Raw genomic sequence first — 19,254 nt, 5'->3', positions numbered from 1 at the left:
TTTATGTTCCAGTATTCTTATTTAAATCTGACCACTATGTTTTAGGAGAATCAAATGCCTTAATGTTCATCGGAGCCATCTTACTGTCTACTTAGCCTTAGTTCTCATCTGCACCAGACCAGTAGGAATCTTAACTGCATGCCTTTCTTTGGGGATCCTTCACCATTTTATGTTTAATCTGCTGAGGAAATTGTAAAAGTTCCTTTACTGACATATAGCTTCCAGAGTTGAAGGAATGAGGGTTGGGGAAGCATGGTGATAAAACAGGCTGAGGTGTTAGCTGTTGTTAGTGATTAGAGTGCTGAACTGAATCACAGAATTTCTTCTCCAGAGAACAGTAGCTGAAATTGTATGCCTTGCTTAATTTAAGGTTGCCTTGAAATGTTAATCCTTATAAATAGTACGAATGCCCTCCAAAGTGTGAGTATACAGATCTTCCTTTCTCCTCGCTACCAAATATAGGAAATCTGTATCATTCACCCTGATAGGTGCTTCCATTTTTCCTCCTTGGAAGTAAGAGTGATGATGAATAATCCAATCCATGTTTGGAGTGCAGAACTCCAGAGTTCTAGATATTTTCAATTGCTTATATAGAATTCTCCTTTCCCTCTTGGTTTTCTGCTTGAAAAGAAATGAAAAGAGGATGCAGGCCATTCTGTGTGGGCTTCTGTTTCAACATTGCCTACCTGAAGCCCAACCTGTAGTTGAAATGAATAATCTAATTCTTGACTTGAATATATAATCAGAAAATCCTCTTCTGTAGGCTGATGCAGGTTGGTGAAGAGTTTTGTGGCAGCAAGTCGGAGGTTTTGCAAGAATCCATTAGAAAACAAAGTGTGAATTATTTCAAGAACTATCACAGGTAAGAGCTACAATAATAGGCTACTTGTTGTAGGAGGTCGATGTCCCTTTCAAGTTTTCAAGTCGTTAAGTGCAGACCATAAATTCAAAATGTTTTATGTTTGCAAAATGAATGTTCTGTATGAAATGTTTAAATTTTATCAATGTTCTTTCTGAAAACTTTATTTTACAAGGTGCATAGTTGCATTCCATGGATCGCGCCTAAAGCCAAGATCACGTACAGTGTTACCTCGGGCTGCGGACCCGATCCATTCCGGGGTGCCGTTCGCACACTAAAAAGCCCACAACCTGAGTGGTGTTTTTGTGCATGCGCAAAAGCGTGATAGAGCGCTTCTGTGCATGCGCGTGCGGTGAAACCTGGAAGTAAACACTTACGGGTCCGCAGCATTCATATTGTGAAAAAACGCAACCCGCAGCGGACACAGCATGAGGTATGACTGTATAGTCAAAATACAGCTTTGTATTTTAAAACACATAACAGAAAATATAGGGAGAATATTGTGAACGTTGAATATACAATTGCTGCCAAAAGGTAATTTTAAAATATTTATCATTGTTTTTGCATAGGCTATTGAGGAAGAAACTTGATCCATTTCAGTGCTTTTACCTTCTGGGTAATAATTTGGACTGATGGCCATTGTTGTGTACTGATGTTGAATGGGTGCTATAGAGATTTGATTGGCTAATGTTGTCTACAAAGCCCTTTGAAGACATAGCAATTTCCATTGGACTGTAAAAATATTGTATGTGTGTTAGAGCCTGAATCACCTAAAGCTTTCAGGAGTTTTGGGCTTTTGACTTCAAGTGGATACGGCTCTGGCTCCTCATTGTGTGCTTTAATTAAGAACCGTTAGATACCGGTACTTTTGCAGATGCATTAGTTCATAAGAGCATGAGTTCATAAGAGCATTGTTTTCCATTTGTTCAGACAGGTGGGCTATAGATACAGTGATGCCATCAAAAAGCTATAATATAGAGATGCCATTAAGAACATTGATTTATATAACCTATGACATAGATTGAATGTATTAAGCAATTTTATTGGGAGGTAGCATTATTTTTGAGAATAAGTGTTTGAGTGCTGGGGGTGATAATTGAGAACCTTACTCATAAAGGACCTTTCAGGTAAGAGTGGCTCAGGGATTCAGAAGGAAGGAACTTGGAGATTTGCCTCTGCGATTTGAGAACTCAAGTAATACATGCCTCTTGGAAACAGAGCATGCCTTGTTGCCAAGTCTACACTCATTCTTGATCATACATTACTGGAAACACAAGTGTACACATATCACCAGCTGAGGTGTGATTTCTCCAGATCTTGGACCTAGGTTTGTGGCACACCATGGCACACCTTGCCTAGTGGTTAGAAAGGGGCAAGTCCCCATTTGGATTAAAAGAGAGGTTGCATTTATTACAATGCAAATCTCTTACATTAAATCACTTTTGGAATAGAAGGCAGCTTACAAAGCTTAAAAATAGTAAACCAGTGCATAATATATGCAATGAGTTCATAGGCCTTGCTCTGCCTGGACCAGGCATCCCCAAACTGCGGCCCTCCAGATGTTTTGGCCTACAACTCCCACGATCCCTAGCTAACAGGACCAGTGGTTGGGGAAGATGGGAATTGTAGTCCAAAACATCTGGAGGGCCAAAGTTTGGGGGTGCCTGGCCTGGACCAAAGATTGACTGTTCTGGAGAGAGAGAGAAAGAAAGAAAGAGAGAGAAGCAGAGGAGCTAAAAAGCTCATAATGCTGTGTTTGAAAACGCAGAGTTAGAGTAGGAACAAACTTCCTGGGATTCAGAGTGATTAAGATTATTAGAGCTGTTATCTTGTTGGCCACCAAAACAAAGCCTCTTCTAGATACCTGTTGCATTGATTGATGGACAGCTCCTATAGTCCCTGGTAAAAAGACATGTGATTGTGTCATATCCTTTGAAAACTCTGTACCCCTTCCTCACCCTTTTTAGCCAAATGAGAAGGTTATCAATTAACTCAGAGCACATTTCTCCTTGCAATATACGAACAGTGGTGAACATGTTAGAAAACCTTATGCAATTTTATTTAAGCAGTGTTTTTTTATAGATTGCCTGGAAAGCACTTGCAATTAATGTCTCTTTTTCAGACTCAAGATTTTTGGTTTTTAAAGCTTTGATCTTGTTTGAGAAGACCTCTCCTCCTTGCAGAGGGGAGGAGTTGCGAGCGGGAGCCTTTTCCCGTGTCGGTGGTGGTGGTGGGGCGTATTCGACCCCCTGCGTCAGCTTTCCTCAGCTCCCGCGCCAAACCCTTCAGCTAGCCAATAGGGCTGGCTGGCGGGCGGGGTTTAGCTGCATTTAAGCAGCTGTGGCAACTCTGGGTCCCCATTCTGCTTCCTGTTTACATCAGATCTCCCACCCACCCTCCCTTTAGGTTATTTCTATGCTTTTGACCTTGCTATGGACTTCGGTGGGTTGTCTTGGTTGCCCAGGGGGCCTGGTAGGAGTTTTTATCCATTCGGCAAATTGGCACCAGCCTCTTGGTTTATTGCCTACCTCGTAGCAATTCGTCACAACTTTCTGGTATTGGCAGTTAGGCACTGGAATATGTGTAGTGTGTTGGAGGGCAGGTTGTGGCCATCACCCCTCCCCCTTTGGGTATTCTGTTAAAGGGATCCGGCGATCGTGGATCCTGTCCAATGATCTGCTGGTGGCTAGGGCCATGGCATGACCCCCAGTGACATCAGGGGGAGCTTCCAGTTCTATTTGCATCAACAAGCTCCTCCCACTGGTTGTTAACCCTCGAATGACTCCCCGCTGAGCAGGGTGGGGTCATGTATACATTGTCTTATCCAATGCCTAAGCCAATACCTCTCACATGCTGTAACCAATAAAGTTGTGGCCTTATATTGCCCATTAACCTAAAATACATGTGTCCATGTGTCTTATTTAACTCTATGCGGGTGGCGGGTCCTCGACTCGCAATATTTCATTGCCACCAATTGCCCCCCCCCCATTTTTCTTGAAGTCTTGTCATGACTGTTTAGATGTGAGGAAAAGGAACCTCTGGAAACAGAACCAAATGTGCATTTGTGCTTTTGCATCATACAAAGGAAATATAAGAGAACTGTGGCTTTTAATCTGGTTTTGTGCCAGAGTGAAACACGGGACTCATGCATTCCCCTCCCCTCATTTTGTGCAGGTGGAAGACTTCTACCAAGTTTATTTTTGTTTTCAAATAATCTCATGTTTAGCGTTGTGACACATGAACTGTGGATTGTGCTTTTACAGTAAGCAATAGCTAGTTGCTAAGCGAGCCTGACTTGTTTAACAATTACTTGTTGTAAAACCACAATTCCCAATTCACACATAATTCTAAGATGAGATTTTTTTGAAAACAAAACTGAACTTGACAGGTTTAGCATTGCAGGTGAAAATGACCAGTGAATACAAATATCCATCTGTCACATTTTAATCAGCCACAGTGTGCATGTAACCTCTTGGCAGGATGACACCTTTCTAAGTGGCAAGGAGACCGTTATTGCTGCCTGCTTCCAAGATTTCATCACTTATCAGGAAGATACATAACACCAACTTGCCAAGTGACTAGATGTCGATATTGACCTCAAAGCTTGAGAATAAATGCATTGTAATGGCAGCAATTTGGATTTCAGCATTCTAAGCCATTCATATTTTTAAAGGAATATTTTAAAGGAATATATTGTTGTTATGAATTAATTAATTGGCTTCCTTTCTTGCTGCTCTGCATTTTAATTGGCTGCTTCTGTTTTATTTGTTTTTATTTGATAACTGTGCATGTTGTTGTTAGTTTCTTTGGACATTGAGCATGGAAAGGCGCAATATGAACTCTACTACTACTAGTAGTAATAATGAATAATGAAATAATGAAAGAGTTTCCTGATATGTTGGTAGTGTCTATGGGGATTTTAAAAGCCCCCAGAGGGGGAGGTGTTGCACATGATTTCAAAGTGACGGGGGAGGAGGAAGCTTCCTGTTCTTTGCACAGTACCTTTCTGGGTTTGGATCCAGAGAAGCATAAGAAGGACTCTGCTTACACAGTGGGGCTTCCTACCTCCTCTTAAGTCTAGTGTCCCCAGTGTCGCCCTTGCACAAGCAGCTGTGAATATCCTCTTGCACGAAACACCTTTGGATGTAGGTAGTATATCCTTGACAAGGGAATTTAATTTCCTCTTCCCAAAATGCAGATCTTGGAAGTACAGTAATTTTTGTAAACTGAGCACAAAACGACATACTAAGTTTTCCCAGGTCTGACCATTGTACACAATTTGCATATTTTTTTATTGCAGAGGGTCTACTACTCTGTTCATCACTCTACCCAGGAAGGGCTTGTTTAGGTCTTTCCTATGTTTTGTTGCTTAAGCTTCATGGAAACATGGATAGGAAACAGTTTATCTCACCCCTCAGTCCTTTCCTTCTTATTTGGCTCCTATGTGGCTGCAAGAGATCCATTTTGGAGAACCATGTAGTAGAGTCGTGATTAGCTCATTAACGGAGGATCATTAAAGAATAGCAGAATTTGATTAAATGGACCTGCAGCTAGGTTCTTAATTTCTTAATATAGTTGTCTTGTTACACCCTTTCCTTTTGCTGACACTAAACTTTGTTTTAGAACCCGCCTTGAAGAACTGCGAATGTTCTTGGAGAACGAGACGTGGGAGCTTTGTCCTGTGAAATCAAGCTTCAGCATATTACAGCTTCATGTAAGTCCTAGCCATGTTAAAAAGCAGGAATGGGACGAATGCTTAACATAAATGGTTAAGGCTACTTTGGCCAAGACTGTTGAAGGGTTTGCCGCTATCTTGACTTTCGCTGTACATTTGCTGTGACTTGTGCTAGGGAAGCAAAACACAATGTGGCGATACCTAAAAGCACCATATGCATTTTGTATTCAGAATTGGAAGGAGCAAATTTTAAAGAAAGTTCTTGAATGTGTTTTTCACTTGCCAATAAGCTCTTTTGCACCTTGTGGTGTAAAACGACACGAGAAAGATAAAAGTAAATCCAAATGCGATGTTTTGCTTGTGCTACAGATTGTATGCAGTGTTTTGCACAAATGGAAGCATGACAGCTGTTGTGGAGCCTACCTGTTCCCAGCAGTGTGTGAACTTGGGGGCAAGGTATATATGTGGGAGTGGTCTTTTTGTTAACTGGATCCAGCCCTTCTGCCTTTGGACATCATTCCAAGCAATTGTTTTGTTTGATAAGAACAAGCTGCAGTGAACCTTGCATGCCTCCTTTAGTGTGACTGTGAGGATTGGAAGTTATCACTTCTGATGGAAGCTTAGCGCAGCTCAGCATGTTATGCAAACCTAAATTGTGTGCAATGTTAACTATGGGTTTTTTAAACAAGCAAGCTTCATAGCCAGTGTTTTGAATTGGGCTTGTTTAAGATGAACCACCGTTAAGGTGAACCATAGTTTGTCAAGTCTGGATGATGGGACAAGCTGTGATTAAACTGGAAGCAAAAGCTTCCAAACTTGCAGTTGCAGTGGAGCAATATAGAGAACATGAAGGTCACAGTGGCTCGTTCTTGTTATGCTAAACTGTGGCTTTGCATGATGTCCAAATAGAGTCTTTAATCAGCATTTGTGCATCCCATGCTATTTCCAGCATTCAAGGTAGTGATAAAACCAGATGCTATGATAAAAAGAAAGCTTGTTAAAATTCACTTTTAGCAGCCATTTATATTGATTGATTTTTAAGCAGCTGTAAATGCAGAGGCATTGTAGTTCTCATAGTTTGCTTTTTAAAAAGTCTGCTGTAACGTAATTCATCACGATGCTTCACTAATGAACTTAATATGTGTTTTGAAAGTCTTTCATTTCCAAGCTGCAGGGGGTGTTTTGCCTGAAGTAATTGGGCAAGTGTGTTAGAATTAGACAAGCATCAAATTAATGGTTACATTTGCAGTCTTTTTAAAAAAATGAAATGAAAGAAGGAAAGCCATGTTAGCTGAAAGACAAACACCACAGTGCTTGTAAAGAAACTGCTCCTTTATTATGTGGATCAATATTTAAACTGCATGGCAGAGTCTATAAATCACCTTCTGTTTTGTGTTAATAGGAATTTAAGTTCATGGCACAGTCCCGTTCCCCTTCTGTGTCGCCAAGCAAGCAGCCTGCTTCAGAAACAGAAAGAACCATGACTCTGTTTGAGCAGTATTGTAATGGAGGGAATCCCTTTGAAATCCAAGCCAACAACAGAGATGACGAGACTGAGGATGTGCTGGCTTCCAATGGGGTAAGGGAACACTTTGATGAGCTCTTAGTATTATGTGAGACACGCTATTTCTAACCAGTTAATTTTCAAAATGGAGATTGCAAAGTAATAATGCTTCAAACAGGGAATTCCCTGTCGACATGCCTGGTGTTACTGTAGAGATCTCGATTCAGGACCGCGCAGTTGATAGAGCACGAGAATCTCAAATGTCAGGGTCATGAGTTCGAGCCCCACATTGGTCACTGTCAAGGATTGGCCTTTCTGTTGCTACAATGCGAGTCGCGTTCTGTTTTCCTATACGTAACTGATTGGTCCTACTATCATCACAGAACTGACACATTCTCAGATCGCTAGGGGGCGCAATGATCACATATACCAGCAACCAGCTATGACTTTCTGTAAGTTGTAGTATATATTTTCTGCAACCTTGTTTTGGATTGCCCATGGTAATATCGAGTTAGTACTTGCTGTGCTGCATCCCCACTCTCCAGCATCTGGATAATTAGTGAATTATCAGGCTGTCATGAATATGAATTTGTGCAGGGCTCTTTCTTTCTTTCTTTCTTTCTTTCTTTCTTTCTGTTTTGTGTTCTCTGTGACACTTCGGATACAGAATGTTCTGTGAGGAAGGAACTAGAACGCTGAAGAAAATGAGTTATATGCATGTTTTCCTCAAATTTGGTTGGGCAGTCATTAGATCTGCAGACATTAAAAAATGAGTTTTTTAATGCTGCCAGAGCCCTCCTGCTCTCTTCCCAAAGCAGTAGGAAAAACCCATTGGGACCCTGTGTGTGTGTGTGTGTGTGTGTGTGTGTGTGTGTGTGTAAATGGAGAGCAGCGAACAGTGGGTTTTCCCAGCTCTCCATTTAGTTATTTAATCCCCCACCCGCTGCATGTAAGGTTAAAGGTAAAGGGACCCCTGACCATTAGGTCCAGTTGTGACCGACTCTGGGGTTGCGGCGCTCATATTGCTTTATTGGCCGAGGGAGCCGGCGTACAGCTTCCAGGTCATGTGGCCAGCATGACGAAGCCGCTTCTGGAAAACCAGAGCAGCGCACGGAAATGCCGTTTACCTTCCCACCGGAGCGATACCTATTTATCTACTTGCACTTTGACGTGCTTTCAAATTGCTAGGTTGGCAGGAGCTCACCCCGTTGCTGGGATTCGAACCGCCGACCTTCTGATCGGCAAGCCCTAGGCTCTGTGGTTTAACCCACAGTGCCACCCGCGTCCCACATGTAAGGTTACAATTGTGTAAATAAAGTGTGTGCAAGTTTCAGGCTGTCTGTCTATCTATCTATCTATCTATCTATCTATCTATCTATCTATCTATCTATCTATCCAGAACTGAATCTGACTAGTCCAGATATTATTTGCTGTTTAAAAAACCTATAGTACTGTAGTTGTCTTTTTTTAAAAAAAGAAGTTTTTGTCTGGTGAGCAAGGTATCCACCATTCACCAGGAGAAGAATGACAGGAACAGTATCTTAACTTCAGACAACGTTGCTCCGTGTACGGAATTAAAGTCTAAGGACCAGTGGGGCATTTTATGTGCCTTCTGAGTTATTGCACAGGAGCTGAAAGCGCTTACGGTTTATTTTGATAGTATGAATCGGATGAGCAGGAAAAGAGTGCCTATCAAGAGTATGACAGCGATAGCGACGTTCCTGAAGAACTGAAGAGAGACTACGTTGATGAACAGACTGGAGATGCCCCAGTAAAAAGGTACATTGAACACACATTTCTTAACTTATTTTTTCTGACATGCTTAAGCATAAACATATATACTGTCCACTCATCCTTAGTGGGACTTTGAAAGCCGCCCCCCCCCAAAAAAAACATATCTTGAGGCAACTCTTTCTACATCCATTTGTCTAGTGAGGAACACTCCCTACCTGCTGCTCCCACAATGCTTGTATGTGCCAGACATGTGCCATGAAAACCCCTGCGTAGTGCAGAGCATTCTGGGTCTATGTTCTAGGATGCCATCTGTTTAAAAGCAAGGATGCGTCATCTGCGACGCTCGTGTTGTTTTTGGACTCCAGCTCCCATCAGCTTCAGCCACCATGGCCAGTTGTCAGGGATGATGGGAATTGGAGTCCAGCAGCACCTGGGATAGCGGCAGGATAGCCACCCTTGGTTTAAAGAGAGAGTTGCCTAGGCCTGTTGGTCGTTAACCATGTACCTGTTTAAAATTAGCATGCATGTTAAAGGACAGCAAGCCAGCAAGCTTCTACAGCTGCTCTTGGCAGTGATGGGCAAGTGACCATTAAGCAAAGCTTGTCTGCTATTACTGATCTTCTCACTTGGGAACCCTTGATAGTCAACTGAGGAACTCCAGAACACTGTTTGAAAAACCACTGTTTGACGTTCATGCTTTTTATCAGCCACCTTGGGCGATTTTAAGCTGTTACAGGAAAAAGCCCCACACCTGGTTGTGACCTGCATGGTAGTTCTGAAGGTGGTGGTGGTACCCAAAGCAGAGCATCTGACTATGACTAGAGAGCAGCCAGGTTCATATAGGAGCAGGCAGCCCTCCCAGCAATGGCCACCAGCTTGGATTGGTTCTTTTTTAAAAAAACAATTCATGGAGGATAAAAGGTTGCCAAAGGCTCCTAAATCTGATATCTTTGTGTTCTACCGCCACTGTCGGAGGGAGTATGTGTCTGAATTTCAATTGCTTGGAAACCACAGGAGGCGAGAGCGCTGTTGTACTCAGGTCCGGCTTGCTAGTTTCCCATAGGCATCTGGGTTGGCCACTGTGAGAGCAGGATGCTGAACAGGTGGGCCACTCACCTGATCCAATAGGGCTCTTCTTATGTTCTTGGGTTAGAGAAGGTAGAGATCTAAAATGGGTGGAAGCTGCACAACTCCGTTAAGCATCTTTCAAGGCAGATTAGTAACAACGGTAGCAAGTAGCACATGAATGCTACTTTGGGAATGAGAAAACAGATCTTTGCAAATGGAGGCGTTAGCATTACAGCTTTTACATCTACGTGATCTTCATAGTTTAAAAGTCTGCAAGAGCTTTGTTTGGCCTTTGTAGCTCCAATAATTATTCCATGAAGAAATTAAAATGCTGCACGCTCCTGCTAAAATAAAGCCATTTATCATTTTAAGCGCTTGGGCTAAGACCTTCCCCCCCCCCCATCCTTTTGTTAATTGGAAAAATTGAAATTAGGTATGACTTCAGTATGACTTAATTACTAAGGGTATGAGGTGATAAATGTATTCCTATTGTAGAAGATAGATAAACAGGTGTAGAAGCCTGAGGCTTCTAGGAAGCGATACTCAGGTCCGACTAAAGGAGCCATATTTTATTTTATTCTCTCAAAATGAAAGTAACATTTTACCTAACTCCCAATACCTCTTAATTCCAGTCAAAGCTTTGCCATTATTGGGCCACCCATATCCACCCCAAATGCAAATTGTTCAGAAGGATGCTTAAGCCTTCATTTCTAGATCTGGCCTGGATAACTTGTTTGGCCTGCAGGGCCGCATTCCCTTCTGAGCAACTTTCAAAGGGGCCACATGGCAGCGTGTTTACTTACAAACCATTACTATACTCTGCTCCTTTAGTGGCAGGAACAAAATATAAACGAAACATTAACTTTCCCATCTGCGTGGTCCATGTCTGTGCACTTATACCTAATCATTTTTCTACCTAGTATTTCTCGAGAGACTTTGAGAAGCAGGAAACGATCAGATTATTGCCTCAGTAAGGTGAACGCTCCCATTTTGACCAACACTACACTGAATGTAATAAGACTTGTTGGTAAGTGAAATGGTTTCTTGCTTTCTTAATACATCCTGCATGTTTTATCAGTGTGTGTGTGTTTTATATTTAGAATCGCCTGGATTTTAAAACTTTATAACAGGAGTGTCATAGTCTCATCTTTGAATAGTTCTGAGTTTGTTGCCGTTGCCGCTGCTGTTGCTGTTATATTTTTGTTACCAAAAAAAATACAAAAATTACGATGTGAAACAAAATTATAAAAGATTGCAAGATAATTTATCATGAAGAGATTCTGCAGTATATTTACAAAAGAAAAGCACAACAAAAACTCACCAGGAGGGGAGAAATAGTAATAACTATTAATTCAAAGAATGGAATATGCTTCATTACAAAAAAGCTTCATGAAAATATTCCCATTTAGTAATCCACCACATTATCTTGCAACATTTTCACAGGTGTGTGCAATCAGTCCCTAGCTATTGTTTAATGTAATTAACTGTGGGTTCTCAGGCAGTTGATGCCTCCTTGTAGTCCTCCTTTTTCGACCACCCTTTTTAGCTTCATTATCTCCCAACTGCTCCCGTATTTTAGCTGGTTTTCTGTAGTCTCTCCAGTGTCTGGCATATAATATCCGCACTGCTTGAAGTATATCTGGCACGTGTTCAACTTTCTTTATTTTCCTAAGAGGCGACATGATAGAAGTGTATAAAATTATGTGTCATATAGAGAAAGTGGATAGAATGCATCTCTTATAATAATAGAACTCAAGTACATCCCATGGATTCAGGACAGACAAAAGAAAGTACTTCTTTGCACTGAGCCTAGATCAGTGATGACCAAACTTGACCCTCCAGCTGCTTTGGGACTACAACTCCCATCATCCCTAGCTAACAGGACCAGTGGTCAGGGATGATGGGAATTGTAGTCCCAAACAACTGGAGGGCCAAGTTTGGTCATCACTGGCCTAGATAAACTATGGAATTCTTTCCCACAAGAAGAAGTGATGGCTGCCAACTCGGATGGCTTCAATCAAGGGTGCCAAGTTGAATAAAATACGGGGCCAAGGCTGGTAAGTCCTGCCCCACATAACCACATAATTGATCATATGACGCAGCATAGAGACACCATTTGAATGGCAATGCCCTTCAACTTTGGGGGGAAGCCCCCTCAAATGTTTTATTTGGGGGGGTCAAAGGGACCCCATGTCAGGGGACCACCACCAGGGGTCAGCAGAGAGCCCAGCCGAACGGTGTCAGAGCTCTGAGACAGGGAAGACCCCAGCGAGATGGTGCAGGAGGAGAGGGATGCTGCCGGCTCAGAGCAGCCACAGGAGGTGTCGGGAGCATCAGAGTACAACATCGCGGAAGGGGAGGTTTCCGGGGAGAGGAAACTGAGCAGCTCAGGAGGGGAGGGGAATGTGGTCCCTCCATCCCCCAAGTTACCTAGGGGGGAAAGCGCTGGGAGCAGAAAAGGAGATTTAGGGCGCCAAGGATGCTTTGCTGGAGGAAGTTCCGCCGAGCGGCACTTCCGGATTCTGAGTCGGACTGAACAGTCATAGACTTTTTAGCTCTGTCTTGTACATATGTATATAATAAAACTCTGTAAAAACCAGCCACGGAGTTTGGAGCCTCTTACTCGTGTGAAGCACCCAGGAGCCCTCACATCCCGGCTCCTAGGAGTTGGCTCCTATGGCTTCAGTAGAAGAAGTTCATGGAGGGTGCCTACTAACCCTCATGCCTATATGCTGTTTCCATACCAGATGCAGTGTGCTTCTGAGCAGCAGTTGCTGGAATCAGATGGGAGAGCAGTGCTGTGCTCAGGCCCTGCTTTCAGGCTTCCCATAGGCGTCTGTTTGGCCACTGTGAGAACAAGATGATGGGCTAGACCAGGCATCCCCAAACTCCGGCCCTCCAGATGTTTTGGCCTACAACTCCCATGATCCCTAGCTAACAGGACCAGTGGTCGGGGAAGATGGGAATTTTAGTCCAAAACATCTGGAGGGCCGAAGTTTGGGGATGCCTGGGCTAGACAGGCCACTGCCTGAGCTAGTAGAGCTCTTCTTATATTCTTATGGATGTAGGGTTTTATTTAGCAGGCGGCGATGTGTCAGGCATGCTGTAATTTGGTTACAACGCCAACTATTTAATGTTAGCTAGGATGCAAACCTTGGAGAATACTTGTACTGAGCCAACGTGCGTGCCCACAAATGTGCTTTGCCACTGACTGGTGTAACAGAAAGTCCTTCAGTGTTTGGGGGCTTTTTATTGCCTTTTACAACGCTTAGAACAAAAGGTTATCACATGAAGTCATTACCTGAATCTACAATGTAGGTAAATGGATTTTCATCTGATGGACACGAGGGAATGTAATTGAATTGTCTTGTGTGGCACCTCGTTGCCATGCATCCTTGCCAGCAATCTTGTTCTCCCCATGCTGTTACCTGAAACTTCGTTAGACTTTGGGAAAACATTGCATTTGTGAGCATGACCTAATGGCATAAGCTGCTGCACTCTGAGCTCTTCTGGGATGCTGCAGTAATAATTCGATAAATATTGCTCAATATTTCTTGGCCAAACACTATCTTTCGCTGAACTAATAAGACTGTTGATACATCTGGTTGAAGACTATGCAGAATTGCCGTCTAAAAATATAAGCAGGCACTTCGTTCTTTACAAAGTTTAGATGAATTTGGCAAAGATTATGTTGTTCATTAGTTACAAGCCAGAAATATGAGGAAAGACTTCTGTGCCCGAACTCCCAGTTCTTTGATTGTTCTTTATTTCCTTCCTTCATAGCTTTTTTAAAGGATATCCCTAGCTAGGTTTGCCATTATGGGGTAGAACTTTGTGCCATATTCCAGTGTTTTTAGGGAATATTGAAACAATGCATTATCTAAAGCACAGATGATAAAGTGTTGGCCCTCAGATCTATGACCTGGAGCATGGAAGGCAGATAGAAAGTACATGGGTAAAAATCGTAGTAGAGGGAAACATCAGTGACCTTACTGTGTGTGTCTGCTATGGATCTCCAAGCCAGACTGAAGACATGGATGATGCCTTCCTAGAGCAGATTACCAAACATTCAAAAAAGAGAAATATAGGAAATATAGTAGTCATGGGAGACGTCAATTGAGTTTTGTAAGCAGAGGTTGGATGGCCATCTGTTATCTTTAGTTGAGAGTCCTTCATTGTAGTTGGTGGAACTAGATGACTATGAGGTTTATATGCCATGGTTTTATAAATAGGTACCTAAATAAAGAATAGTGGATATGCAAAAGTTATTTGTTGAAACTAAACTTACCATGAAATATTTTGCTATGTCAGTGTTCTAAAGGGGGCCGGAGGGGTTAAACATGGTTTTTCCTATTCTGTATTGGATAATTACTAATTGGCATGTCCAATGTGCTTTTGTTGCACAAAAAGTCTTGTAGAGTCTATATATCCTCTCAATAACCCTGTGGGACACATTAGGGTGAGAAAATGTAAAACTGGGGTTTTCATGCATTATCCAACTCCATCATGAAAGGATATTTGTAGCTGAAAATATGCAAAGAGTAAAAACGCACGGATATCCATATATATATATATATATATATATATATATATATATAGCACGAAAAGGCAGTGAACACTGACTTAGAAACCTGGGATACTGGCATTCATCAAGTGCTTTGAGGTTTTTAAAAACTGCTTTGAGCTTTCGTGTTTTTCGGTTGTTGTTTTTACAATCAAGCAGTAAATTGTATGCAATGAAAATAAATAAGTAAATCTTTCATGAGCTACTGCGATTTTTCTTGAAGCTATATTGCAATTTACAAACACCTTGAATAACACCTCTAAGATACTACTACGGTATATGGTTCATTATGTGTTCTGTTGCTTAATTTCTCACACAAAACATAAAGCAGAAATACATTCCTGTTATCTCTTTTTCTGCCAGACTTTAAGGGCAGACTCGAATGACTCCTCCATAATCTATTTGAGATAAGGTTAATGTGAGCTATTCCCCCCCCCACACACACCTTTGATGGTTGTAGCTTGTGAGAGCTGGAAAAGATGTCTTGCAGAGAACCATCGTGTAATGGAAAATTTAACTGTGATGATAATAACTGCAGTATTCTATGCTGTGTAAGAATTACCCACGGCCATGTAAACCATGTTACTGTGAGAGCCTATCATGAAATCATTCTAAACGCATCCATAAGCACTTGACAAATTATATAATAAACCCAAAACATAAAAGTTGCAGACTTTTAAATATTAAAAAGTAACTCACCCCATATAGTTTTGCCTGGAAGTCTTAATATCACACTTGTTTTAGACTCGAGATTGCTAAGAAATATGTGCCAATGGCAAACAATTTGTCAAAAAAGCATGCTGTTGATTGCATCTTTGTAAAAGTCTGATTTCACTGCAAGTGCTGCTCATAATGTTCTTCTCTTCCCTTCTAGTTATTCTAGGGGATTGGGGGGGGGGGGAGACCCACACTCTGCTGATGGTCCTGTTGGTGACTTTTCTGATGATTCCTTTTCAAAATACCTGTTTGGTGCAAAAAAAAAAAGGTTGTCTACTAGGTTTATAGGAGAGAGTTTAAAAATTGGCATTATCTTACGGAAGGAATGAAGAAGAAATGTTCCTGGAGCCTGAACAGTGTCAAGATGCAGAGTGATGTAGTGATAGAGAAATGTTCTTGGCATCTAAGGGAGAAAAGATTTTACAGGGGCAAGATTTAGGGAAGAGTTCCTTGTCTTCCTCATAGACTCTTAAGTCCTATCTTCTAGCCTTTCTGTTATGTAGATGTGTGTATTGAAATAGATGTTTGGAAAATCCAGGCCCATGGGATTATCATAGGTGTTATTGAATCGTTGACATACACATCAGTTACCAACAGCTTCAGATGTTATTTCTCTCCCTAAATGTGACCCGGTAACATTGGGACTGCTCACATGTTCAAGGGTGTGCAACCCCAGAGAAAAAGGGAGAATGAGTAGAATTTAAGGAAGTGTTCAAGACTACCAAGGCTTAGAAGGATGTTTGTAATCGAGAAACATAAAATCATTAGGCCATTTTATTGCCTTAACAGTTTTCATTGCAGATTTAATGCTATTTCATGCACTAGTGCAACGTATTATAATAAGTGAGATGCTGCCTGAAGCTAAAAACGGTGGTGCGATAATTTTTCAATAAACGTTGTTAAACCTTCAGGGTTCTGATTTCACAAGATTGATTATTATTTCCTTTATTTCTGATGTCCAAGCTGTGATTGCCACTTTTTATGTAGGTGCCACCCACATACAAGAGGAGAGGTATTAACAGGCCTTTGTAATTTGCAGAAGCGCAAAACAACAATGGCAACAATATTAGAAAAAAAACCTAAGTGGGGGAACCACAAAACAGCTCAGTGAGAATTGAGAGTGTTCCATGGCTCTTGAATGCTGATTGATAGCTGAGGGGCTGGAATCCTGAGCAGGGATTCCAACACTTTGTTGCACGGCAAGGTTGTGTTACCTATGCCAGTTTCCAAAATTCCACCACACGTCTAGGCTGTGCATACAACCATACGTTTAAAGCACTTTGAAAGCACATCCTTCCCACCCCCTAAAAAATAATCCTAGGAACTGTAGTTTGTGAAAGGTACTGGGAATTGCTGCTCTCTGAGGAGTAAGTTACAGTTCCCAGGATTCTTTGGGTGAGGGGAATGTGCTTTAAAAGTTTGGTCTACTACGCAGCCTAAATATGATCAAGAATTGGAACTTAGAACGGACTTAAGAAGTTGGGAAGAAGCTTAACTGTTTATAACCAGGGACAACGAGGAGAAGGAATAAGGTTTAGCTCGGAGCTTTCCAATCTGTGTGTCGCGACACGTTAGCCTGTCGGCTGCAGTGTTTAAGTGTGTCGTGCTAATGCTCCCTGGGGCTGGAAAGGGGTTAGTTTAACCTCCACTTTGCTAGTAAAGCTGAATTACTGTGTCGTGAAATGATGCATATCTAAAATGTGTGTCACCAACATGAAAAGTTTGGAAAGCTCTGGTTTAGCTCCTAACCTATGGTGATCTTTGCTTTCAGTTATGTTAGGAAATACCGTGTTTCTCCAAAAAAAAAAAAATAAGCCATACCCCGAAAATAAGCCATAGTGATAGGCAGTTTAACCTTGTAGGTTAAACTGTACCATACTTAATAATAATAATAATAATAATAATAATAATAAAGACATCCCCTGAAAATAAGCCACCAGGTTTTTTTGAGGAAAAATAAATATAAGATGGTGTCTTATTTTTGGAGAAACACGGTAGCTGCTATTCTAGCCAATATTGCGGGGTGGGGGTGGAATATTGCAGGCCCAGCATGGATCGTTTATTGTATTTTCATGGGACACTCGGTCCTCTAGCATCCACTCGCACTCACCTTGTCCATCACCAGTATGGGCATTTCACTAATAATAAGTATATTTAAAAGCTGGTTTGGCATCAACGTACAAACTTGACATGGAAAGTTGAACTTTTTGTGGTGTTCTTCTTTGTCTTTGAAGGCAAATACATGCAGATGATGAACATCTTGAAGCCAATTGCATTTGATGTGATCCACTTCATGTCCCAGCTTTTTGACTACTACATGTATGCAATATATATGTTTTTTGGCCGAAATGACACGGTAAGTAAATATTGCCATTTAATCAGTGTGTGTGCATGCATGGTGAAGGGGAATAGTATAAGGGGGTAGCGATGGTTGGAATATTAATTTGCAATTCTAGAAGTATGATTGGTATAAGGTCTGTGTGAGGGTTTACGCCTATCTCTGCTTCCAAGATGTCATAGAGAAAGAAATGTTGTTATGAGGAAACAATCTGAGGATTACGGAAAAATTGGTTTCTGATTTGTGGTATTGTGAGAGAGAAGATGGAGGTCACACTAGAATAATTCATTTTGCTCAGATACCGGTAATTGCTTTTCAGATATGATGTTCCTTTAACTTGGGGGCTCTCTCAATTTGTCATAACAAGACCAAGAAAAGAAGCCCCCATAAAAAGAAACCAACAACCCTATAGAAGTTTGCCCACAGGCAGACTAATAAGAGGAATTTGGATGAGCCATGCAGGTTAGTGGCTGTGCAGTAATAAAAGGACTGAGTAAGCTGCAGTTCCAATGGAAATCAAAGGCATGTGAGTGCCAAATGGTACTGGGATATGCTGCTGTTTTGCTTTCAGTGACGGAAAGAGTATAAAGGAGGGATGAGGCTCCTCAAGGTCTCTTGCTCCTTTTAAGATAACACTAGGAGAAGAATATAGGGAGGTGCCCACTCCACCCTTCAAAACTGAAGGCACCTCCCAGCATTGAGAAGCTAGGTGTTAAAATAGCTGGATACATTTCACATATGCCACCAATCACTTGTTTATTCATTTATAACTTGCAAACCTGAAAGGTATGTTCAGAATATTACTACAAAGGAACAATATTTTCCATGTTGCAAGAATCCCAGAAGCAATGCAAATACAGTGGTGCCTCGACTTACAAATTTAATCCGTTCCGAAGGCACCTTCATAAGTCGAAAAACGCCATTGGAAACGCAATTTCCCATAGGAATGCATTGGAAACGGAAAAATTTGTAAGTCGAAGCAACCCTATCTAAAAATTCGTAAGTAAAAAAATTCCTATCTAAAACCGCCACGGTTTTTTCCCGGATGTCGAGACATTCGTAAGCGCGCGGCCATTACCCCCATTCGTAAGTTGAAAAATTCAGTTGTCGAGTCGTTCGTAAGTCGAGGTACCACTGTACTAGAATCAAGTGCCCCACGAGCTTTAACAGGATGGGATCCTAAATCAGTCATTTATCTGCTTGACAGATCCACACATGGTTCCAAATTGTCTAGGGCTGTTCTTAAGGCAGGAGATTTGGTTGTTTACAGAGATGAACAGCAAATAGGTTTTTTTTTAACACTGACTTGATTTTCATTGGCTGTTTCTGCTGCTCTTTGTTTAATTTTTTTTCCACCTTTGCACCTCCTGTTTGCATTTTAAAGCTTTTACCCAGTTCTACACTTTCCACATCTAGCAGAGAACAACACAGTGCTAGGCAGGTAAATGCACAAGAGTTGGATTTTTGAACATTGTGTTTCCTACTGTAGTGTTCCTTATTGTTTGGCTTTTTGAAGAGCAGCTCCCATGGGAAACATACAGCTTACAAAAAGGGTCTATGAATTTAATTTAGGCTTCTTGTAAAGACGATGTGATAATCTAGCATCTCTGAAGACCTCAAAAAACTTTAATAATAATAATAACAATAATAATTTGGTATGTCCTTTACGCCAGTAGAATAATATAATGATAGAATTGTAGTGTTGGAGGGGACCCCAAGGGTCATAGAGTGCAACCCCCCCCCCGCAATAAGCTGCCTGTGTTGGGGATACTATTGCGTAGGGTCAACCCCACTA

General features: G+C 41.5%; 1 protein-coding gene across 1 annotated transcript in view; it reads left to right on the top strand.

Annotated features, from left to right (window-relative positions):
* Positions 1-19,254, top strand: part of VPS50 (VPS50 subunit of EARP/GARPII complex) — an 82,370-nt gene that overhangs the window by 31,046 nt on the left and 32,070 nt on the right. The window contains exons 16-21 of the mRNA XM_035129040.2: positions 764-862; positions 5,483-5,573; positions 6,937-7,113; positions 8,699-8,817; positions 10,761-10,867; positions 17,356-17,477. Coding sequence (XP_034984931.2) covers positions 764-862; positions 5,483-5,573; positions 6,937-7,113; positions 8,699-8,817; positions 10,761-10,867; positions 17,356-17,477 — 715 coding nt within the window. The remainder of the gene's footprint in view (positions 1-763; positions 863-5,482; positions 5,574-6,936; positions 7,114-8,698; positions 8,818-10,760; positions 10,868-17,355; positions 17,478-19,254) is intronic.

This window comes from Zootoca vivipara, chromosome 12, assembly GCF_963506605.1.
Source record: "Zootoca vivipara chromosome 12, rZooViv1.1, whole genome shotgun sequence".
Taxonomy (NCBI): domain Eukaryota; kingdom Metazoa; phylum Chordata; class Lepidosauria; order Squamata; family Lacertidae; genus Zootoca; species Zootoca vivipara.
Note: the sequence above shows the minus strand (reverse complement) of the source record. Positions and strands in the feature narration are given on the sequence as shown.